The following is a 25,083-nucleotide window of genomic DNA, read 5'->3' on the forward strand; positions in this document are numbered from 1 at the left end:
TCAGAACGCGGCCATTCATCTTTCGCCTCCGCTCTCCTGATTGGCCGCCGCTGGATTCCAAGCGGGGCGTGGGAGGGCCGGCGCGGCTGCGGATTGGCTGGGCCGGCTCTGACGTCACCGTTAGAAGTGTTCATAAGAATAGATTTGGTAGTGCTTTTGCCGGGAAACTTTCGAAATGCGCGTTTGGGGGAATCAGGAGACGCAGGCGAGGCAGGTGGGGAGATGCTTGGTTGAGGGTTTCGTTTTGTTTCGTTTTTTATTGACTTAAGAAAATTGTACAGACAGCAAAACGAAGAAGCCTAAATTAACATTTTCTTCTACCGATAAGAAATAATAATTATTGTCCTTGTCTATCTTCTCTTTGGAGATTCTTCCACCTTCTAAAAGGGACTGGAAGGTGCTTAAAGGATACTTGCAAAACCATATTGAGAAATCAGAATAAACAAGTTCCGTTTTAAATACTGGAATACTAAATCAGATGGATAACAATGTGTAATAGAAAAAGAAGCAGGAAATTAGGTTAAAGGTGTGTGAAAGAATAGAAGTGGAAAGAAATTGCAATTAGGTAGATTGGAAGTCTAGCACAAAGGTGGGGCGAGGGGTGGTGGATGGTGATGGGAAAAGGAATTATCTGTGGGATTGAGTGTAGGTATGTTTGAACATTTTGAAGGATTGTATGAAATGTATGCTTGTATGTTTGTATATTTGCAATATGTGTGTATTAATGCTAAATTATTTTAACAATAACTTTTCAAAAATTAAAAAAATAATTATTATTATTACCATAATGAAAATACTAAAAATACATTTACTTCCCCTTTGGAACTTCTATTCTGGTTACAATATATTACTATTCTATAAGAATCTATTATACCCTTTGCTGTTCCATATATTATTTTATTTCCCAAATTCAACCTAACCCTCCCCTCCTCCCTACTGCTTCCTGTGTGAGATTTTCCCATCATATTTTTTTATAGTTGCTTTAACAAAAGAGAATAACTTTGAAACTGTTGAAAACTGTTGAATTATAATTACTTCTTTTGTCCTTACACGCTTAACAATTGCCTATTAAGAGTTCTGCTTTAACACCATATTTCTCCCTGTATTCCCCTATGCATTCCCATTCTGTATAGAATTTTTGATTGGAGCAGTCCAGGGGTATTTTATTTTATTGCATTCATATTCCTCCTCCTTTCTCCAAGGATTTCAAGGGGCCATGCATGCTTCTCCCCCTTCTCCTTTTAATAATGACAACAGCCCTGTGAGGTAGGGTAGGCCAGTGAGGCCCAAAGACATACCCAGTGAGCTTCAGGATGGCTGAGTGGGCATTTGAACCCTTGTCTCTCAGGTTCTAGTCTGACACACTAACCACTATGCCAAACTGCTGCTGACTAGGGGGGTGTAACACCTTGCTGGGAGTGGTCAACATTCTTCTGTCTCCCAAATTACATGGGATTTTTAGCGTTTTGGTGTCCAGCTTTAGCTCATTGCTTCTATTCCCCCCCTTAATTTTGTTACTAATTTCAACATAACAATATATTAAAACATATCATATTCATTATTTCCCCCCATTTCCCCACCCCATCAAACCCACCCTCCCCCCGCTGAGACTTCCCTCAACTCCTCTCTCTGATTTCTCAACCCATGTCGCTCTCTGCATATTATAAAATTATTTCCATCCTTATATTATCTATCTACCATGTTACCAATCACTAAATTTGTGTAGGTTTATTCAAAACCTGCCAAGGAGTCCAATTCATTTTGTTGTCTTTTTAAATACTTTGTAAAAAGTTCCCGTTCTTCTCTGAAGTCACAGTTGTCCTTATCTCGCAGTTTGTATGTCAGTTTAGCCAATTCTGCATAGTTCATCAATTTCTCTTGCCACTGTTCTGTTGTCGGGGTTTCTTTGTTCTTCCATCCTTGTGCTATCAAGACTCTTGCCGCTGTTGTAGCATACATGAATAAATAGCTCATTGCTTCTAGAGCTGCTACTGGCTCTCTGAAAATATCCACATGCCAAGCCTTAAAATGATAAGGCACCACAACGATCGTCTAGTCCAACATGCTGCAATGCAGGAATCTTGACATGTTTTTTGAAGGTGGTAGGCACCCCAAACCCTCTGCAGTTTACCTGGTATAAGTCTTTTAAAAATAAAATAAAACCATAATCTCATTTTCGAAAGCATTTCCTGGTTGATGGACAGGAAACTGCCTTATGGGACTATTGGTCAGTCTGTATCGTCCACACTGGTTGGCAGCAGTTCCCCAGGGATTTCAGGTGGGGTATTTGTGTGTGTGCATTGCCAGTCCTCCTTGGACATGCCAGGGATTAAATCTGGCACCTTCTGAGTCCTTTCCCAGCTATTTCTGCTCAAAGTGTTGACCTGAAACTTTCCAGGAGGCCTTATTGTTGTTTAGTCGTGTCCAAATCTTCGTGACCCCCTGGACCAGAGCATGCCAGGCCCTCCTGTCTTCCACTGCCTCCCGCAGTTTGGTCAAACTCATGCTGGTAGCTTCAAGAACACTGCCCCACCATCTCGTCCTCTGTCGTCCCCTTCTCCTTGTGCCCTCCATCTTTCCCAGCATCAGGGTCTTTTCCAGGGAGTCTTCTCTTCTCATGAGGTGGCCAAAGTCTTGGAGCCTCAGCTTCAGGATCTGTCCTTCCAGTGAGCACTCAGGGCTGATTTCCTTCAGAATGGAGAGGTTTGATCTTCTTGCAGTCCATGGGACTCTCAAGAGTCTCCTCCAGCACCGTAATTCAAAAGCATCAATTCTTAGGCCATCAGCCTTCTTTATGGTCCAGCTCTCACTTCCATACATCACTACTGGGAAAACCATAACTTTAACTATACAGACCTTTGTCGGCAAGGTGATCTCTCTGCCTTTTAAGATGCTGTCTAGGTTTGTCGTCGCTTTTCTCCCAAGAAGCAGGTGTCTTTTAATTTTGTGGCTGCTGTCACCATCTGCAGTGATATTGGAACCCAAGAAAGTAAAATCTCTCACTGCCTCCATTTCTTCCCTTTCTTGCCATCTCATTTTTGACCACATCCAGTTTACCAAGGTTCATGGTTCTTCCAGGATGCCTTACTGCATGTGGTAATATGTCTCTCTGTGCCCCTAGCAGGAAGAGCATGCAGCCTGGTCTCTGTTTCTGGAGCAAAGGTGAAACTATTCATTCTTATTCCTATAAAAATTGCTTTAACTGCTTACCTAAAGAAAACCAGCTGTGAAAGCTCCAGGCATGCTTGCGCATGCTGTTGGAAAGTGCTTTCCCCCCTAAAAATATATATATTTAGGGGTACTCTCCTTTTCCTACTCATATTGAATTTCTGCCCCCTCAATGAGGCCAAACTTAGATTCACAAAATGTTTAGGGGTGTGCGTACCCCTGTGTTCCCCCTAGGGAAAAAAAGCACTGATGTTGTGTACGTTGCTAGCAAAATGAAACCTCCATGTTCTCGGGCAGTCTATCTTGGAATGCCAGATGCTGCAGTAGGAAGGAATATACCCCAGACAATTGGCTATATTGCTTTCATGCTCTGCTTAGGGAACCCAGAGAAAGATGTCTTGCCTTGTTTCTGATTCCGTATTGTCTACTCTGAGTCTAGAGTTTTTGACAAGAGTTTATTCCACCTCTCCTCTCCTGGGAGATGCTGGGGCGTGAACCAGGGACCGTCTGAATGCAGAGCAGTTGCTCTATGGTGGCCAAACTTGGCCCTCAAGGCTGTTTTGGGACTACAATTCCCATCTTCCCTGGCCACTGGTCCTGTTAGCTATGGAATGATGGGAGTTGTAGTCCCAAAACAGCTGGAGGGCTAAGTTTGGCAACCACTGCAGTCGCTGCTGAACTATAATCCTTCCCTATATTGGGGGAGGGGAGAGAGCCTGTGATTGACCACTGTGGGAAAATCACATGCTGGATCCAAAGAGCCTCAAAGTCTCATCCTGAAGGGTTACTTCTATAGTGTTTTTTCCAGGGCTGCCTTTGCAGGAATATAACCCAGACAATTGGCTATCTTGGTCTATTGTGGAGCCAGATAGAATAATCTTTGGAAAACAATAGCTTTCAACAGGGCAGCAGTGCTATTGAAGTGCTATTAATTACCTTTATGGGACACCCCCCCCTCTTTCTCCCAAGGCCTGTTGAGCAACAGGTAATGTGAATTTTCCCCTTTCCCCTCAATTTTGGACAAAGGACCCAGCTGGAGATAATGTCTCCCTCTGCACTTTTCCCCTAAAGTTTTCCCGTTAGCAGCAGAAATTTATGGTCTGCTTCCCCACCATCACCACCCAATGTCTGCGTATTTTTCTAGGTGGCATCCTGGCTGCAGACCGGATGGTTTCTTTGACTTATTAGTAATTCGCTGCAAAAGATTTTCTAAGCCACTTACAAAAAATTAACAGCCCAGAAGCACAGCATAAAAGGAAAGAGAATACATTGCAATGTGAAAGCATTAATAGGGTGTGTCATTTTAGGGGGGCGAAACTTTTTGCAAATTTATTCAGTGAGGGGGGGCTTAAAATTTATTTTTGGGTGTGAGAAATTCAAATCTGCTATTTTTGTGATGCGACATTTAGCTTGCTACGTCTAGGTTTGATGAAGAAGCGCATAAACTGCTTTCGGAAAACAAAAGCATTTTGATTTTGCCTTCTGAAAATGTCATGCAATGCTAAATAGTAATAATATACAAGATAACTGCAAGTACTTGGCAATCATTTTTTATTTCTATGTGGTTTTTTACATTTTACTTGCCAAGCAAAACTAAATTACATTGATTTAATTAAAAAAAAGACATACATTTTGAATTCCCCAGTCAGGTTACAGCTTCTTTGCACCCGTCATTTTTGGTAATTTGAAAGCTGGAGAATTCAACATGCCCAGCTCAGTCGGTAAAAGCATGAGACTCTTAATGTCAGAGTTGTGTGAGTCTGAGTTCCACTTTGGACAAAAAGATTCATCCATTGCAGGGCTGTTGTACTTGTCAGCATTGCTCGTGAGCCAGTGCCACGAACTGGACTCATCCACTTCAGCCCCGACTGGGCTAGGCGAGCTGGGTAGCACTGCCAGAGACCACCTTCCGCACAGGAACAGGTCAAAGTGCTGTGGACTCACAGCTTAGAGTTGTAAGCACCGGATTCACTTCCACAAGAAGACAGTCGTCGCACAGCAGAGTATAGCAGAGTCTAGCAGAGTATAAACACGACTCGGAGAGCAGCTCTGTAGAATATCTTATTTTATTCTGTCTACAACTATAATACACAACTATGTACAGAGCTAAATGAGGTCTAAATGAAAATGCTGAACTGCACTGAGTGTCTGCAGCTGCTATTAGCAGCAACCTTATCTATACACACGATCTCTCTCTAACACTCAGTCTCTCTCTTTGATGTGAGGCTGGAGAGGAATATATAGAGAGCAGAAACCTCCCCCTCCTCCCTGGAGAATCAGCAGAAAACATCAGCAGGTTCTTGGATATGGGAGGGGTGAAATCTCGTCACTAGATGGGTTCTTTCCAGCTCTAAAGCTCTGATTACAGTGACCCACATACAGACCTAGCAAAACGTTTAGCATCAGAAAACGGCAACAAACCACAACATACATAGAATCATAGAACTGCAGGATAATAAACTGTTTCTATATGCAATAACGGCAGCAAGAGTACTATTGGCACAGAAATGGAAAGAAGAAGAATTACCGACAAAGAACAATGGCAGACAAAATGAATGGACTATGCAGAATTAGACAAGATGACAGGAAGGATTCGAAACCTGTGGGAACAGAGATTTTCAGAGGACTGGAGTAAAGATGTGAACTATATCTGAAAAGCAATTGTAATCAACAGATTACGCTGGTAGGATTGCAAGTAGTTTTGTAAGGAAGACTATGTGAAATATTGCAGAGAAAAGTATGAAGAGAACTATTAGTGAAGCACTATTAAAAGTAATAGTGAAATTAATGAAATGCAGATTAAATGATTAATAATAATAATATTGAAATAATAATAATAAAGTTTGAAAAATCTTCAGATGTGGTTGATGGAGGTCCAAAACATTGAATAAGATGAGAAAATACGTTGTCTGGGTTTTTTTTTTTGGAAATTTCATGTAAAAATTAATAAAAATATATTTAAAAAAAAATCATAGAACTACAGAGCTGGAAGAGGGACCCTTGGGTCATCTAGTCCAACCCTCTGCAATGCATATATCACCGTCCTTGTCTCTCCCTTGCAGGACACCCTCTGAAGATGCTGCTTCTTGATCGCTGGGCCTTCTGCCTCTTGCTTCTCCTGCTCCTGGTTGCGTCGTCCTCTGGGTTTTTCGGCTGGCTCACTCGAAGCGGAACCCCAGAAAAAGCCCCTGTGTCCCCCGCACCCCCTCCAGACCCAGCTCACCTGCCCCATGTGCCTTTTGAGATGACCACGGCAGATGAGAGGTTCTTAGCTGAGGCCCGGCGGCTGGATCTGTCGCCCCTGGACTCCTGCCACCATAAGGTCCGCCTACAGTTTAAACATCTTCTCCCTGCAGTGCGGACCAGCTTGCATGCCGTCATGGAGGTTTGCCCCGGAGTTTTCCGCTCTGCATTCTACAACGGATCGTAGAATTGTAGAGTCGGAAGGGGGCCCTGAGGATCATCTAGTCCAACCCCCTGCAATGCAGGAACACGCAGCTGCTCCAGGGGATCGAACCTGCAACCTTCGCATTATCAGCACCACGCTCCAAACAACTGAGCTATCCAGGCCCCAATAATAATACAGTGGACGCTTGGGTTGCAAGCGTGATCCGTGCGGGATGCACGTTCGCAACCCGCAGCGTTCGCAACCCGTGTCTGCGCATGCGCAGGTTGTTATTTGGCGCTTCTGCGCATGCACAAAGTGCAATTTAGCGCTTATGCGCATGTGCAACCACCAAAACCTGGAAGTAACCCGTTCCGGTACTTCTGGGTTTCGGCACCACGCCGTTGTTGTTGTTGTTTATTATATTTATACCCCACCCATCTGGCTGGGTTTCCCCAGCCACTCTGGGCAGGGTCCAACAGGATATTAAAAGCACAATAAAAGGTCAAACATGAAAAACTTCCCTAAACAGGATTGCCTTCAGATGTCTTCTAAAAGTCAGATAGTTGTTTATTTCCTTGACATCTGATGGGAAAGCGTTCCACTGGGAGGGCGCCACCACCAAGAAGGCCCTCTGCCTGGTTCCTCCTTACCTCACTTCTCACAGTGAGGGAACCACCCAAAGGCCCTCGGAGCTGGACCTCAGTGTCTGGGCTGAACGTTGGGGGTGGCGACGCTCCTCCAGGTACAATTCCAAAGACTTATAGAAGCTTCCTTTTTCTATAGCAGTGCTCACAAAGCATGTGTAGACCTAGAACAAAATTAGATCTTTGCATTGCCCCTAAATGTCCATTGTGGAATTATTATTATTATTATTATTATTTATTACTTATACCAAGCTCATCTGGCTGGGTTTCCCCAGCCACTCTGGGTGGTCTCGGATTACAAATATCAACTTTATATTCCCTTTTGCACTAAAGTGCTGTAGCAAAACAGGAGATAACCCCCACCTTTCTGCCCGGTTATTTCCCTTCTCTCTCTCATCTTCATTGCTAGGTGGTTGCACAGCTTCGGTCGTCTTGCACGGACCTGACAGAAGAGGAGCTGGCCAAGTTGGGCGTCTCCCTGTTCAACTGCCAGGCCAGCGTCGAAGGACGTGGGACTTACCTGTGCACTGCCGACATGGTACCTAATCTAGTTTGGGAACCTACCTAGAATCTTACTGTAATAAACGGAAATCTGCCCTTATTCCCTTATGGGGGACACAAGAGCCCTCATAGAGTCCTTTGCAGGTTCTCTATTGGTTGGAGAAAATAACAGAGGCCAACCAGAGAATATTGAGAAGCAAAGCAGCTAGTAAGCCTGGTCTTTATTGAACTGTTGCAACAGGGTGCTCCCCTCACACGCAGGAAAAGAGGAGGAACCCAGAACCAATATGTGCCCGTCCTTATATAGACATTTTAAATTGCCTGCCCTGGAGCCCAAGACCACCCCTTCATACATCATACATACATCACAGAAAGGGCGGTCTACAACAGAAATCTGAGTGCATTGTTAATCTCCTGTCTGGCAGGCTACCTGTTAATGCTCACTTGACTGGATACCCTGGGGAGCCTGTCCAGTCTTTTGTAGTGACAAATACTTAGTTCCTGAGCCAGGTCACAGGCTCACCCTATTCATGCACAGACCCTTAAGACAGGTTTTGTGAATGAAAAGACAATGGGGAGGCTTTTCCGTTTTCCTTTGACCTTGCAGAGAAAACATTTGGTCAGTTTGAGAGTGAAAATGGTTTCAGGGCTGTTTTCCTGTGCTGCCTCAGACATGTGGCCCATACAGTTATGTATGTGTTTGCCTGGCACACCCATGAACATATATATATATATATATATGCAGGTTTTGGTGTCCTCGGGTGTCTTCCCGTGTAAAAGTTGGGGTGTCTAGGCGACGTTTCGACGAGGTCTCACTCGTCATCTTCAGGCTGGTGCTTTCGGCTTCTTGTTACTGGAACAGAGCGGGATCTCAATGTTTGAGTTCCTATAAATACTGTAGAGGGGGTGTGGTGTCTAGCCTCCAATGTTCTGGGCAGAGAGGAAGTTCCCAGGCTAGTGTGCCTTTTCTTCTTTTGTTCCTTAATTACTTGAGAGATACCTTGAGTGATTTCTTGAGTGATATCCTGAGTACCACTTAGGTGGGTCATTAGGTGTGGATTAGTTGCTAAAGTCTTTGTGTCTTGACCTCTTGAATTTTGTGAAGAGTTTTCCTGAGAAGATGGCTGTATTGCACTTAGTTGTGCTTTGGCTTGGCTTCGTGTATAGGGGCGAGCTGTGGTTTTGTGGCTTGTGTCAGCCAGATCTGTGTAGGGATTGCAGGGGGGTGCAGCATCCGGAGGTGCCACCATGGATTGGCTACTGGATGGTGTCAGTAATTCATCTGTGGAGAGGGTCTGGGTTTGGGTCTGGTGTGGTTGATTGGTGTTGGCGTCAACCACACCAGACCCAAACCCAGACCCTCTCCACAGATGAATTACTGACACCATCCAGTAGCCAATCCATGGTGGCACCTCCGGATGCTGCACCCCCCTGCAATCCCTACACAGATCTGGCTGACACAAGCCACAAAACCACAGCTCGCCCCTATACACGAAGCCAAGCCAAAGCACAACTAAGTGCAATACAGCCATCTTCTCAGGAAAACTCTTCACAAAGTTCAAGAGGTCAAGACACAAAGACTTTAGCAACTAATCCACACCTAATGACCCACCTAAGTGGTACTCAGGATATCACTCAAGAAATCACTCAAGGTATCTCTCAAGTAATTAAGGAACAAAAGAAGAAAAGGCACACTAGCCTGGGAACTTCCTCTCTGCCCAGAACATTGGAGGCTAGACACCACACCCCCTCTACAGTATTTATAGGAACTCAAACATTGAGATCCCGCTCTGTTCCAGTAACAAGAAGCCGAAAGCACCAGCCTGAAGATGACGAGTGAGACCTCGTCGAAACGTCGCCTAGACACCCCAACTTTTACACGGGAAGACACCCGAGGACACCAAAACCTGCATATATATATATATATATATATATATATGCGCCTTAATTTTTTTATTTCATTACGAAGCAGCACCTGCCTACAAAAACAGCTGCTGGAGGCGTGGGCAGAAGCCGTAGCTCCTTTCCCAGAGCTAAGCCAGCTACATTTCCTTGTTTTAATGACCTGGTTCAGACAGCAAGGGTGAGGCTGATGCCCCGTTACGTAAATAAAATAAAAATTAACCGATCTAAACAGAGTTGCATGAATTCCGGGGTCTCGGATGAGCTGTAGGGTTCCCGCAATGATTCCTTTAATCGCGATCTGTCGCTCCCTTTCTGTTCTCCCAACAGACTCTAGCAGAATGCACGGCAGGGATGGATCCAGACACCTGGAACGCCTACCACATCGTGAGCAACCGAGCCCGGGCTGTCTGCTACGCCACCCGTCAGATGCAGTTCAAGCGCCGAGCGGAGCACACCGTCAACGCCTTGGTCTCCACAGCCGTCAGCCAGCTGGAAGCGATGAAAATGCTTAAGGCTTGTACTACTTTGGATTTGATATATATATATATAAATTAGGATCTTCCTTGGGGGGCTGGAGGACTATCTGTGGCTCAGGGCCCTTGTATTTACAGAACCGCCTCTCCTGGTCTGCCCCGTAGAGGACCTTAAGGTCCATGAATAATCATAGTTCAGAGGTCCCGGGCCCTAAGGAAGTCAGATTATCCTCCACCAGGGCCAGGGCCTTCTCAGTGGTGGCTCCGACCTGGTGGAATGCTCTGTCCCAGGAGACTAGGCCCTTCAGGATTTAACCTCCTTCCATCGGGCCTGTAAGACAGAGCTATTCCGCCTGGCCTTTAATTTGAATTCAGCCTGATCTTTTATTTCCCTTCCCTCCCCCTCCCCTTTTATGAAGATCATCCGCTCTGGGATCCCACAGCTAATTCTCCCCTGGCCTCCTCGCTGGCCCAAGCAGGACCAATTCAGCCAGCTAGCCCTGGGGATTATCTAATGCTTATTTCCCCTAAATTGATTTTTTAATTTTATTGTTATTCATGTTTTTATACTGTATTTTATGCTGCTTTTATAATTAAGTGTTAGCTGCCCTGAGCCCGGTTTTTGAACCGGGAAGGGCGGGGTACAGTGGTGCCTCGGGTTACATACGCTTCAGGTTACAGACTCCGCTAACCCAGAAATAGTACCTCGGGTTGAGAACTTTGCTTCAGGATGAGAACAGAAATCGTGCTCTGGCAGTGTGGTGGCAGCAGGAGGCCCCATAGGCTAAAGTGGTGCTTCAGGCTAAGAACAGTTTTAGGTTAAGAACGGACCTCCAGAACGAATTAAGTACTTAACCCGAGGTACCACTGTATAAATAAAATTTATTATTATTATTATTAATAATAATAATAATAATTATCTGGAGCAGATTTAGGAGGGAAACAGGGTCTGTGGGGTAGAGAAAGGAAAAGTCCCTTTGCAATTTGGAAAAGGCTTGGCAGAAATTGTGACATGAAGCTAGGGGGGGAGAATTTCTGCTTTCTCCTGCCCTGTGTTTGGGAAGCAGGGCTCATTCCATCAGCTTTGCTGAAAGACCTGCCCCATCAAGCACATTCTGCCCCTGAACTGTGTCAGCTGGTCATTATACTCATTGTTGGGATACTGCCAGGGAGATAAAGTCCATCATGACTCCACGTCGTCTCCGGACGTCCATCGATCTCCCGTAGACACGCAGTATCAGCAATTAGCGACACGAGCTCCAGAAACAGCTTGCCACATTCCTGGGCTGATGCACGCTCTATCAGCAGAATTCACACAGCGAAAGATGCACAGCAGGAGAGCATATTTACAAGTTTATTCAGCGTTGGTCAGAACAAAGAAAAAACATGACTGCCTGCTTGCGTGTTCAGGCACACAGTGAAACGAAAGCAATAGAAAACGTAAACATCCTGTGAACAGGAAATACGCAGACTCTGTGACTCACATAGCCTGCTCCCTTTTAAGGTGGAACGGAAATATCCTAACACTCACAACAGTTTAAGAATTGGTGCCCAGGAAACCCTGGAGAGCTGCTGCCAGTCCGTGCAGATAATATTGAGCCAGGTGGAGCAATGTATGAATGAATTTTATTATTTCGGTCACAGACCAGTTCCAGCCCACATACAATATCAAGGGTACATTTGATAGGGATACATTTGAATTTGCAATTAGGTATAACAGGGACAATACAGATATAGCAACAGTTAAAAAATATATAAATTAAAACTTAGTCACTAACATATATCCTAAAATTATCATTTAAGGCCTTAATCATTATGATAGCACAGCTTGTTCCCTGAGTTTTATGGCAATTGCACTGAATTTGGCTACCCTTAACGTGATCTCAGGATCCTTGTCCTCTACCAGGGATTTTAGACATTGAAGATCGGATTCATTTGGAGATTTTATATCCCCGTAGAAACGGCAGCATAACAAGGCATGAGAGACAGTTTCTACCTCCATCAAACCGCAGGGGCAGACTCGTTCCGCGTATGGTTTACCCTCGAATCTGCCGTGCAATAAGGCAGATGGCAGCACGTTGAATCTGTTGGGATACTGCCAGGGAGATAAAGGCCATCACTGCCTCCACGCCGACTCCAGACTCCGGACGTCCATTGATTTCCCGTAGACACGCAGTATCAGCAATTAGCGACACGAAGCCTCAGAAATAGATTGCCACATTCTTAGGCTGGTGCACACTCTATCAGCAGAATTCACACAGCGAAAGTTGTACTCAGGAGAGCATTATTTAGAAAGTTTATTCAGCATTGGTCAGAACAAAGAAAAACATGACCGCCTGCTAGCGTATTCAGGCACAGAGAGAGGAAACAAAAGCAATAGCAAACATAATCATCCTGTGAACAGGAAATACGCAGACTCTGACTCACATAGCCTGCTCCCTTTTAAGGTGGAACGGAAATATCCTAACAGAATCTAGCGAGGGTAAATGTCCAAGCAATGTATGGATTCTGTCGTTGGGCAGCTTTATCTATTCTTCCGTTTGGCTGCCCTCGCTTATTCTGACGCTCCTTATTCCGCGACTTCCCTCCCCTGCAGAGCGGGCAGGAGGAGCTGAAGGAGCTGACGTCGGAATCGTTGCAGAAAGTGGCCACCAGCCAGGAGGCGATCCTGGCCCAGCAAGAGAAGTTGCAAGGCAGCCAGGTGCAGATGGAGGAATCCATCCACGACAACCTGGACCAGCTGGTTCGGGAGAAGGCTCTGATAGCCAGCGGGCAGCAGCAGGTGGCAGAACTGATCGAGGGCATCACAAAGAGGATGGGTAAGCGAGGGACAAGGGCCAAAATGGTGGGGAGGTTCTTGTTAAGTATAATAGATTTAACTGACACAGAAATGTATTACTAACTGCAATATCAGTGGGGCCCAAAAAATTCTGCAGAGCCTTGTGTCCTCCAAGGCTTGCTCCCATCGTCTGGGAGCGGGGGGTTAGAGTGCCAAATCCTGCCTTGGGAGTTCATGTTTTGACCCTACAGAAAGGAGCTTTCTGGCTGGGGGGGGGGGGTCAATCGCCAGACCTTACTTTTACCCATCACTGAAATAAATGGGGCAGGTTTGGCTTTCAGCGGTTCTCAACCTGTGGGTCCCCAGATGTTGTTGAACTACAACTCCCATCAGCCCCTAGCTAGCAAGGCCAGAGCTTAGGGATGATGGGAGTTGTAGTCCAACAAAATAAATAAATTATTTCATCTCCTTCAATGCACATGTCTTGAGGCAATGCAAGAAGTGCAATGAAAATGGCTACTGAAAAGCTGAAAACACAGAAGATAAGACCAACTAACTTTAAAAGCTGTACGCACAGCAGAGACCCTGGGAAGACTTGGCAGAACAGAAATGTCTTAATTTCTGCAGAGTTGGAAGAGACACAAAGGGCCATCTAGACCCCTGATAGGGTTTCTGGAAAGAGCAGATAGGGACGCTGGTCATATTACGATGTAAACTATGGTTTGTTGGGTATCGCAGCAGAAATTCCAAAAAGCAAGGGCTGCCCGTGTTCCTCTCTGTTATGTACTGAGGTTCTCACCCTGAGCCAGCAGGGGGATACTGTAGATAGTTTTCACTCAGGTCCACATATGCAAATAAGGAATTGAAAGTGACTTTGTAATTGGATAGTTACAGGAAGTTGTTACTGTTGCGTTGTAGTGGAGCTCTATATAAGCAGGTTGGCTGAACCCTTCAGTTCAGTTCTGTTCTGGCCTGTGAATAAACAAGAGCTGTCTGAACAATTGCTGTGTCATCTGATATGTTGAACCTAACACTCTCCTTGAAGAAAACGTCAGCCGTCACCTAGATCAGCAGGACCTGGAGCTGCAAGAAGGTCACAGGGCCATCCTTGAGGACCTGTCCCAGGTGCAGAAGCGAGCTCAAGAAGTCTACTCCAAGACAGGTTGGTGGTGGGAGGTGGCGTTTAAACCCTTCTGGCCACGGAGCCAAGACTGCCTCTCCGCTTGCACTCTGAACTCGGTCGTTTCTCTTCCCCCTCCGCCCTCCATCCCAGAGTCCAACCTGGGCTTGTTTGCGGCCTACCAGAACCAGACGGCCTTGTACTATGAGGAGCTGATGCAGAAGCTGCAGAAGATGAACCAGAGTCTGGGAGTGTTGCTGAACGCCATGGACCAGATGCAAGCGAGTGTGAACGGGCAGCTGCAACACATTCGGAGGTTCATCAGCTGGGCAGGTAAGACTGTTTTGGGAGGGCAGAGGCAGGAGGTTGAATCGAGCAAAGTCGATTCAACGCCTTCCAATTGTGCAAGGAAACTCCCCTCTCTTTTCTCCGCCCCAAATCTGATCTCGGCAGAACTCCAAAGAAGATTTGGGGCTTGCGGGTGGGAAGGGGTCAGGTTCTCATTTTGATTTCCATTTCTTCAGTTCCCTGGCAGCCCCTGATCACCACAGGCAGGTCAAAGCTTCAAATGCTATCCAGGGTTGTAAAGACTGCAGAAAGAATAACTGGGTGCCCTCTTCCCACCTTGGATCAAATCTATTCTTCCAGGTGTCATAAGAAAGTTGCAGAGATAGCGCAGGATAGTGCGCACCCCGGAAATGATCTCTTTCAGCTTCTGCCTCCTGGAAGAAGGTACAGGGTTGTAAAGACTAGGACTAGGATGCTCAGATTACTGCCACCAGACCTCCCCTTTCATGATGTAACCATGATGTATTATTGATGTAGTTTAGGGGGGTGTAACATGGGGATTAGGGATGCGGGTGGCGCTGTGGGTTAAACCACAGAGCCTCGGACTTGCCAATCAGAAGGTCGCGGTTCAAATCCCCGCAACGGGGTGAGCTCCCGTTTCTTGGTCCCTGCTCCTGCCCACCTAGCAGTTCGAAAGCATGCAGTGCAAGCAGATAAATAGGTACTGCTCCGGCAGGAAGGTAAACGGCGTTTCTGTGCACTGCTCTGGTTCGTCAGAAACGGCTTAGTCATGCTGGCCACATGACCCGGAAGCTGTACGCCAGCTCCCTCGGCCAGTAAAGCGAGATGAGCGCTGCAACCCCAGAGTCGGCCACAACTGGACCTAACAGTCAGGGGTCCCTTTACCTTTAAGGTAGTCTCTATGGGACTATATTGTATTTAATTATGGGGTATCAGAGTTTTTAGGGGGCTAACCAGGCTGGGATAGCTGGGATAGCAGGCTTGTTGGTTTTTGAATGTCTGATGTAGATTTTTTCAATTTTGTTGTTCTGTATGGGACAATGACAATGAAGACTATCGTATCAGTAAAGTTACAGATAGGTAGCCGTGTTGGTCTGCCATAGTCAAAACAAAAAAAAATCCTTCCAGTAGCACCTTAAAGACCAACTAAGTTAGTTCTTGGTCTGAGCTTTCGTGTGCATGCACACTTCTTCAGATACACTGAAACAGAAGTCACCAGACCCTTCTATATAGTGAGAAGGTGGGGAGGGGTCACCACCCTTCTGAGTAATACCCCTCCCCACCTTCTCACTATATAGAAGGGTCTGGTGACTTCTGTTTCAGTGTATCTGAAGAAGTGTGCATGCACACGAAAGCTCATACCAAGAACTAACTTAGTTGGTCTTTAAGGTGCTACTGGAAGGAATTTTTTTTTGTATCAGTAAAGGTTTAACCCACAGCCCCATTGCAAATGCACAGCTTTAAACAATGCAGAATCACAACATCTTAGCAAATAAGCGAAATACGGGCATTAGAGCATTTTGTGCCCACCTCTGTCTCGCAGGGTTCAGCCTCAGCTCCATCTATACCTGTGTCCTACACGGCAGCTATTTCCTCCTGGCAGCCCTCATCATGACCTTCCTGCAGATTCCCGGGTTCCCGCGTGCCGTGATGCTGGTCCTCGTCGTGGCCAACGCCCTCTCTGAGCTGAACCAGGCCGTCTCCTTGGGCTTCAAGTCGCTCACCTGCCTCTTAATCTTGACTGTCGCAGGCAAGCATGGAGTCTATGCAACCCAGCATATCGGTGTCTATCATGTTGTCTTTTGTTTTTAAGTCTTACATTATTGTCAGTTCTTCTTATTAATGTTATTATTTCACTTACACACTGCTTGATTATTAAAAACAAACCTTAGAGCAGTTGATTTTTTTGTTTTATCTTTTTTTTTCCCTAAACAGCTTGGAGGTGATTCTTCACAATTAAGGTGTGCCTAAATTTTATGAAATAAAAAAGATTTGCAGAACGACAAAAATGTACTGGGAGGGAAAACTGGAGGGGGGGGGGGGGACAGAAACGGTGTAGTTGAGTGGCTAGGGGATTCCAGGAGTTCCAGGTCCAACGCATACTACTATTACTACTATACTATTATTTTAAATATACCCTGCCCATTTGGCTGGGTTGCCCCAGCCCCTCTGTTGTGGCTTCCAACACACACAATAATAATAATAATAATAATAATAATAATAATAATAATAATAATAATGTTGTTGTTTAGTCGTGTCCGCCTCTTCGTGACCCCATGGACCAGAGCACACCAGGCACTCCTGTCTTCCACTGCCTCCCGCAGTTTTGTCAGACTCATGTTTGTAGCTTCGAGAACACTGTCCCACCATCTTGTCCTCTGTCGTCCCCTTCTCCTTGTGCCCTCCATCTTTCCCAACATCAGGGTATTTTCCAGGGAGTCTTCTCTTCTCATGAGGTGGCCAAAGTCTTGGAGCCTCAGCTTCAGGATCTGTCCTTCCAGTGAGCACTCAGGGCTGATTTCCTTCAGAATGGAGAGGTTTGATCTTCTTGCAGTCCGTGGGATTCTTCGGCGATCAGCCTTCTTTATGGTCCAGCTCTCACTTCCATACATCACTACTGGGAATACAATGGCTTTAACTATACGAACCTTTGTTGGCAAGGTGATGTCTCTGCTTTTTAGGATGCTGTCTAGGTTTGCCATCGCCTTTCTCCCAAGGAGAAGGCATCTTTTAATTTCGTGACTGCTGTCACCATCTGCAGTGATCATGGAGCCTAAGAAAGTAAAATCTCTCACTTATTATTATTATTATTATTATTATAAACATCAAACATTAATAGCAACAATCAGATCCTATATAAAAAGTCACAATAACTTTAAAAAACTTATACCAAATAAAACAAGATGCAATAATGCATTAGAATCCAATAGTAAACACTAACATGAAACATCAGCAAGTTATAATTAGACAGTTTACACTTATCAATTACAACAAAGAATTACTCATCTATAATTGGTGAAAATAGCAACAAATCACAGTACAAGAAGATTGAGATATTCTGCCTCTTAAGAGAAAACCAGCTGATTTTCAGTTTTACCAGCACACCAAGTGAAGTAGTTCATGTTCTTTTTACCTGGCGCTGACCCCACGGTGTAGATGAGCTGGAAAGTATTGCAAGTGATATTGATGTGCGCTTTCTCTGCCCTTTAGGCAATGGGCTCCTAGGCACCCTCTGCCTCTGTGCCATGAAAGGAAGGAGATGGAAGCCCACCTTGCTGCGTCTGAGGCAGGGGGCAGAAGTGGGCACCCAGGAAGCACAGGTGGAAGGCTCCAGCCGCTGCCGGCTCACCTCCACGCCCGACAGGTAGGAAGGCGTGGCCAGGAACAGGCGATGCTGCTGCATATTGAAAGGTTGGATTAAGCAGAGCTTGGGTGGCCGTCTGCCATGGATGCTTGAGCTGAGATTCTTGCGTTGCAGGGGGTTGGGATGGATGACCCCAAGGGGTCCCTCCCAGCTCTAAGATTCCATGAAACTCTGGTAAAGAAACTGAAGGTACATTCTTTCACCTTTGGTGGACGTGCCCAAGGATCAAGGCTTTCTGGGAAATGATCTATAATGAAATGAAAAAGGTATTTAAATATACCTTTCTGAAGAAACCAGAGGCCTTCCTTCTGGGCATGGTCGGCCAATTGGTGTTAAAGAAGGATAGAACTTTTTTTATGTACGCTACAACAGCAGCAAGAATACTCATTGCAAAGTATTGGAAGACACAAGATCTACCCACTTTGGAAGAATGGCAGACGAAGGTGATGGACTATATGGGATTGGCAGAAATGACTGGCAGAATCCGAGACCAGGGAGAAGAGTTGGTGGAAGAAGATTGGAAGAAATTTAAAGACTACCTACAGAAATATTGTAAAATTAATGAATGTTAGAATGATGTTGGATAGAAATTAAGTGGTTTCCAGCTGTAATGCTTTAAGAGAATATGGAAAAAGGGTTATAAACAGGTAAAAATCTAATGGTAAGGATTTGCTGAACCAACAATTTGAAGTGGAATACAAAAAAGGGAGGTATGAGGAGGTCCGGGAAAAAAGCTAAAGGAAAATTAGCAATGGAAAATCTGTGTGTTTTGAACTATTTTTATTTTGTATTTTTGTTATTATTTTTTTCATTTTTATTGTAATACTTTAAAAAATCTTAATAAATATCCTATATATATATATATATATAAAGAAAAGATTCCATGAAACTCTGGAATACGCAGATTCTCCAGGCAGAAGAGGGCTGGGGCTCAATGATGGAACAGCTGAATGCCTTTAGAAGGCTCAGTCTCCATCGTCTCTGAGTAGGGCTGGGCAGTACCCCTGCCTGAAACTCCGGAGAGATACTACTGAGTTAGATGGACCAATGGGCAGACTCAAGATAAAGCAGCGAGAAAATGATTGATTGGCCTCTCCTCTCCTCCTCTCTGCAGTGAAGATGAGGTTGGTCTCCTGAAAAGGGAACTGGAGAAGCTGGAAGACTTGAGCTACGCGACAGGTGAGCAATCTTCAGGTGTGCATGGCAGCGGCTTTAGGAAGCCAAGAACAAAGGGTTGGGGGTGATGATTTGCATTCACTGTCCAGAAAGCAGCTCTTCTGCCAACTGCGTGGATCAGGAAACATGTTAGAGAAGAATCTGGTTTGTAGGGAATTTTTTTTTTTTTCTTACCGCAAAGACTGTAGGTGTTGCAGAATATATCCTGTTGTCATCTGAATGTGCTTTTAATATTCTGTTGGGAACCTCCCAGAGTGGCTAGGGTATAAATAATAAATTCATTATTATTATTAATTATATTTTATTATCCTGGGACATGAATTCTATATAATGACTTCTCTAGCCCCAACCTCTGAGGGGTTTTTTTTTCCTGGCTAAGCAGGTATTTAAACTCTTCCCCATCTCAGTGTGTCACATTGAGCATCATGTGTTCCAGTTGTATATAAAGCACTTAGCAACTTAGCAATTCCCTGCTTATTGATATCTTTTTGGTGCCTGCTAAAAGCATTTTTGTTTAGACATGCCCACCCAGGCATTTAGAAAGCTGATATGAGTTTTAATCCATTTTTGTTCTATTGTTGTTTCTGAAGGTCTTGTGTTATTGCCATTCATTTTTCTTACTGATAATTTTTTTTATTTTTTTTTTTGCAAACTGCTTTGAGGAGTTTGACAATCAAGTGGTGCATAAATCTTATGATATGACTTAAAATAACTGAATGAAATGCATTTCCATTCTGGATTCTGAAGCTTTAAACTCGCAGCGCAAAAATGGGTGCTTTCCCTTCCACCTCCATGTGGACTAGAGGCTTCGCGCTTTAAACTTTGAAGCAGTACTCAGCTGTGTTAGATAATTTATTACGGTCGGAGACCAGCTTATAAAACACACTTGGGGGTACAGTCGCAGAAGGAAAACAAACAATTAAAACAATAAATTTAAAATTTATAAATGCGATAAGCGTATAGACACTTAAAACTTTGTGTGTTAAGTTTGCTAGCTTTTGCTGGCAAGCTGGGTTTCGTTCCCCCCCCCCCTCTTCTGAACAGAGAATACACTGGTCCTTGGAATTCTGTTGTAAATGGCAAAGGTATGTCTCTACCATTAGCCCAATATTTGCCAATCTTTGTGTCACAGGTGACTCTCACCTGGCGAGAGACTCTCCAAGGAAGGGCGACAGCATCTTTCTGGAGGAAGGCACAGCGCATCCTGGGGTGGGCTGGAAGCCTCAGCGAAGCTATTCCCCTCACCCTATGAGCCTTCGGCGCCAGAGTCTGACCCGTTCCGGCAGGCATGAGGTATTGGGGGAGACTGCTCAGGTGTCCTGTGCTGAACAGGGGGAGGGGAGAAGTATGCCTTGGGTGTGTAGTGTTTGGAGATGTTTCCGGTTTGAAAAACTCACTAACCCTTGAACGTCTGTGGAGTTCCACTTCAAACCCTACTCTATCCCACTGTTTTTGGGGACACGAGCAGCTGAGGGTAACGATCACAACCTCTTGTGGCAGTGAGTCCCACAGTCCATGTTGGTGCTACATTAATAATAATAATAATAATAATAATAATAATAATAATAATAATAATACAACAACAACAACAACTATTTATTTATTTATTTATTTATACCCTGCCCATCTGGCTGGGTTTCCCCAGCCACTCTGGGCAGCTTCCAACAAAACACTAAAATACAATAACCTATTAAACATTAAAAGCTTCCCTAAACAGGGCTGCCTTCAGATATCTTCTAAATGTCAGATAGTTGTTTATCTCTTTGAATCTGGTGGGAGGGTGTTCCACAGGGCAGGTGCCACCACCGAGAAGGCCCTCTGCCTGGTTCCCTGTTACTTGGTTTCTCACAGCGAGGGAACTGCCAGAAGGCCCTCAACACTGGATCTCAGTGTCCGGGCAGAATAAGCGCTCCCTTCTGTCAGTTATATAATAATAATAATTTATTATTTATACTCCGCCCATCTGACTAGGTCTCCCCAGCCACTCTGGGCGGCTTCCAACCAAATATCAAAAACAATACAGCGTCACACATTAAAAACATCCCTAAACAGGGCTGCCTTCAGATGTCTTTTGAAAGTAAAATAGTTGTTTATTGCCTTGACATCTGGTGGGAGGGCGTTCCACAGGGCGGACACCACCACCAAGAAGGCCCTCTACCTGGTTCCCTGTAGCTTTGCTTCTCGAAGTGAGGGAACCGCCAGAAGGCCCTCGGCGCTGGACCTCAGTGTCCGGGCTGAACGATGGGGGTGGAGACGCTCCTTCAGGTATACAGGACCGAGGCCGTTGTGAATCTTCCATCATTAAGCAAACTTCAGTTGCTTTTGTCGTCATTCATTCTATTTATATGCTTTATCCAAAGATCCCAGGAAGGTGTACAACATTAAGAACTTATTTTAGGTAAAGGTAAAGGGACCCCTGACCATTAGGTCCAGTCGTGGGGTTGCGGTGCTCATTTCGCTTTATTGCCCGAGGGAGCCGGTGTACAGCTTCCTCATCATGTGGCCAGCATGACTAAGCCGCTTTTGGCGAAACAGAGCAGCGCACGGAAACGGCGTTTACCTTCCGGCCAGAGCAATACCTATTTATCTACTTGCACTTTGACATGCTTTCGAACTGCTAGGTTGGCAGGAGCAGGGACCAAGCAGCGGGAGCTCACCCCGTCGCAGGGATTCGAACCGCCGACCTTCTGATTGGAAAGTCCTAGACTCTGTGGTTTAACCCACAGCGCCACCCGCGTCCCACAGAACTTATTTTACCCAGCATCGTAATAAAAAATAATAATACAGGGCATAACAACAAAGTATTCAGAACAACACCCACACACTTTTAACAGGCCATAGATCATTGAATAGCCAAAGGCCTGGGTAAAGAGGAATGCTTTTTCCTGGCACCTAAAGACATGTAATGATGGTGCCAGGCGAGTCTCTCTGGGGAGAGCACCCCACAGATGAGGAGCCACCACAGAAAGGCCTATTGTGAGAGAGGTCGAAAAACCACGTCTTCAGTGACGGGGAAAGCCATTTCCTGTTTGTCTCTGTGCATGCGCATTAATATCCCCCTTTTCCTCCACGGAGCTCAAGGTGTCCCCTGCTCCCCATTTTACGCCCCCAATATCCCTGTGAGGTAGGTTAGGCTGAGAGTTGAGTGACTGGCCCGCAAGGTCACCCAAGTGAGCTTCGTGGCTGAGTGGAGGATTTGAACCCACATCTCCTACTCCCAACACTCTAACCTGGTTCTTCTGCCAGAGATTCTGGAGAGCTGTATGCAGTCAGAGAAACATCGCCGGGCTTAGTAATACAGTGGTACCTCGGGTTACATCCGCTTCAGGTTACAGACTCCACTAACCTAGAAATAGTACCTTGGGTTAAGAACTTTGCTTCAGGATGAGAACAGAAATCGTGCTCCGACAGCGCGGCAGCAGTGGGAGGCCCCATTAGCTAAAGTGGTGCTTCAGGTTAAGAACAGTTTCAGGTTAAGAACGGACCTCCGGAACGAATTAAGTACTTAACCTGAGGTACCACTGTATAGTCTGACTTGGTGTAGCCTCCTATGTTCTCCTTTGCAATTTCCCACTCTCCCCAAACACTCCCATTAACTTGGCCCTAGCCTTGGGGTATTTGGGTCACCTGGTCAGATGAGTAATAATAACAATTTATATCCCGCCCTCCCCAGCCAAAACCTGGCTCAGAGTAGATGATTCCCCAATGCAAATCTTGCCTTTAAAAAAATTAATCTGTCCACAAAAGGGTTACGCACAAGTTAGGAGCTTCAGTGCCAGAAATCTGCACATGCATGAGTTTGCTTTTTTTCTTGGCCAAAAGGCACCCACCTTTCTCTTTCCAACAGGCCACTTTGGAGAAATTCTCCCACCACCGCCTGGACTCAGCCTTCAACTTTCCCATCTCAAGGACCAGTTCCCCAAACGAGTCCATGGCCAGCGATGTGTAAGTAACAAAACCTGACGTGCCTTTTTCTCAGCAGACCTATGCAATCGACGAGATCTCTTTCGGGCGTGATGTCTAAATGGAGCCTCCACTCTCCGGGGCAGGCTACCTCTGAGTATCACACACTGCAGCGTAGCACGAGAATGTGTGGATGTCCAATGAAGCCGAAAGTTGGGAAGATTCAGGATGGATAAAGGGAAGCACTTCACCATACAGATCAGAGTTAAACTGTGGAACTCCCTGCCACAGTAGGCAGCGTATGGCCATCAACCTGGATGGCTTTAAAAAATTAGACAAATTCATGAAGGAGGAGATGGCTATGGATGGTTCCTAGCAATTATGGCTCTGCCTTGCCTCCATGGTCAGAGGCAGTAATTATTATTATTATTATTATTTATACCCCGCCCATCTGGCTGGGCTTCTCCAGCCACTCTGGGCGGCTTCCAACCAAATATTAAAATACAGTAATACATCAAACATTAAACAGGGCTGCCTTCGGATGTCTTCTAAAAGTTTGGTAGTTGTTCTTCTCTTTGACATCTGGTGGGAGGGCGTTCCACAGGGCGGGCACCACTACCCAGAAGGCCCTCTGCCTGGTTTCCTGTAACTTGGCTTCTCGCAGCGAGGCAACTGCCAGAAGGCCCTCGGAGCTGGAGCTCAGTGTCCTGGTCGAACGATGGGGGTGGAGATGCTCCTTCAGGTATACTGGACCGAGGCCGTTTAGGGCTTTAAAGGTCAGCACCAACACTTTGAATTGTGCTTGGAAACATACTGGGAGCCAGTGTAGGTCTTTCAAGACTGGTGTTATATGGTCTCGGCGGCCACTCCCAGCCACCAGTCTAGCTGCCGCATTCTGGATTAGTTGTAGTTTCCGAGTCACCTGCAAAGGTAGCCCCACGAAGAGCGCATTGCAGTAATCCAAGCGGGAGATAAGCAGAGCATGCAACACTCTGGCGAGACAGTTTGCGGGCAAGGAGGGTCTCATCCTGCATACCAGATGGAGCTGGTAAACAGCTGCCCTGGACACAGAATTGACCCGTGCCTCCATGGACAGCTGTGAGTCCAAAATGACTCCCAGGCTGTGCACCTCTGAATCACAGTTGCAGGAAACCACATTATCAGATGGTTTCTCTAACTGCCCTGTTTATCACCCATCTTTCTCTCTGATATATATTCATTCCAGGTCCAACTGCTCCCTGACTCCCCGCCCACCCTGCCAAGGAGTCACCAGGAGCGGACATCAGTGCAGAAAGAAAGCAGTATCGGGCCACGTTTTCTGCCACGTCCATGCTTCTGGTCAGTCCTCCTACACCAGCCAATCGGGTGCCTGCTTTTAAGATTCCCAACGGATGGATGCTGAGACTCAGCAGAGATGCTGCTTGTGGGCTCGCTGCTCGGGTACCACCCTTCCTGGTGCTCAATTTTTGACGAGAGAGGGCCTTCTTCTTAAAATTAACTTGTTTGCGCTTCTGAAGCTGAACGAACGATAATCTGAAGTCCCTCTGGATCAGACTCAACTTGCACAAGAGAAAACTGGCGTCTGAAGCCCTGCAGATTAAGAGCACAAACTCCTTCTGTTCTGACTCGTCGGCCTGTATTGGGTTTAAGGAGCGTGGCTGGAAGGCAAAGCGTTTTAAGGCCATAGCCACCACCAACTCTTTTCAAAAAGGCAGATCTAATTGTGCGTGTTGTCCATCTCTTAGTTCCCACGATGGTCGTGCTGAACCCCTAAGAACAATTTTGTCTCCTGCCTCAATCGCAGGTGCTTCTGCAAGGACTTTGAGTGCAAAGGTGTTGCAGACAATCCATGTTTCTGCACCAATTTATTTTATGTGAAAGTTGCCAGGTTTACGTTTAATAAATGTTTTGACCAATAGCCGCTGTCTTTTTCTTCCCTTCTGTACCAATACAGTGGACGCTCGGGTTGCGAACGTGATCCGTGCGGGAGGCACGTTTGCAACCCGCAGCGTCGTGTCTGCGCACGTGCGGGTTGCGATTCGGCGCTTCCGTGCATGCGCCAAAACCCGGAAGTAACCTGTTCCAGTACTTCTGGATACAGCGCATTGCGCAACCCGAAAAGTCTGTAAGCCGAGGTATGACTGTACCTGCCTAGCCAAAGTGGGCATCATTTCATGGTTAGGTGGGAATTCTGCAAAACCTGCCATCAACGAGGCTGGTGCCACGGACGTAGGAATGAGAGCAGACCACAAGACTGGGAAGAACAACCAGTTAAAGGGGAAACTAACGGCTGTCTGCTAAAGTGAAAAATTCCAGGAAGGGTAGTTCAGGTTGCTGAGACTTGTTAGGAGCT

General features: G+C 45.8%; 1 protein-coding gene across 1 annotated transcript; it reads left to right on the forward strand.

Moving 5' to 3' along the window:
* The first annotated feature begins 148 nt into the window (after positions 1–148).
* LOC310849148 (protein brambleberry-like) lies at positions 149–24,648 on the forward strand. Its single transcript, XM_083749177.1, has 13 exons — positions 149–214; positions 6,231–6,490; positions 7,610–7,738; positions 9,934–10,119; positions 12,676–12,898; positions 13,904–14,020; positions 14,132–14,311; positions 15,831–16,037; positions 17,498–17,651; positions 18,766–18,830; positions 19,960–20,120; positions 22,675–22,772; positions 23,956–24,648. The coding sequence occupies exons 2-13, from the start codon at positions 6,245–6,247 to the stop codon at positions 24,107–24,109; spliced, it is 1,920 nt and encodes a 639-aa protein (XP_083605303.1). The 5' UTR covers positions 149–214; positions 6,231–6,244; the 3' UTR covers positions 24,110–24,648.
* Positions 24,649–25,083: the final 435 nt, after the last annotated feature.

The sequence above is a fragment of the Podarcis gaigeae genome, assembly GCF_964106915.1.
Source record: "Podarcis gaigeae genome assembly, chromosome: 7".
Lineage (NCBI taxonomy): Eukaryota > Metazoa > Chordata > Lepidosauria > Squamata > Lacertidae > Podarcis > Podarcis gaigeae.

Bases quoted from the DNA above. Each gene is read 5' to 3' on its own strand.
- LOC310849148 (XM_083749177.1), top strand. From the start codon at position 6,245: ATGCTGCTTCTTGATCGCTGGGCCTTCTGCCTCTTGCTTCTCCTGCTC. The intron at 10,120-12,675 runs GCTTGTACTACT...CCTCCCCTGCAG, and splicing joins AAGCGATGAAAATGCTTAAG to AGCGGGCAGGAGGAGCTGAA. The intron at 14,312-15,830 runs GTAAGACTGTTT...TCTGTCTCGCAG, and splicing joins GAGGTTCATCAGCTGGGCAG to GGTTCAGCCTCAGCTCCATC.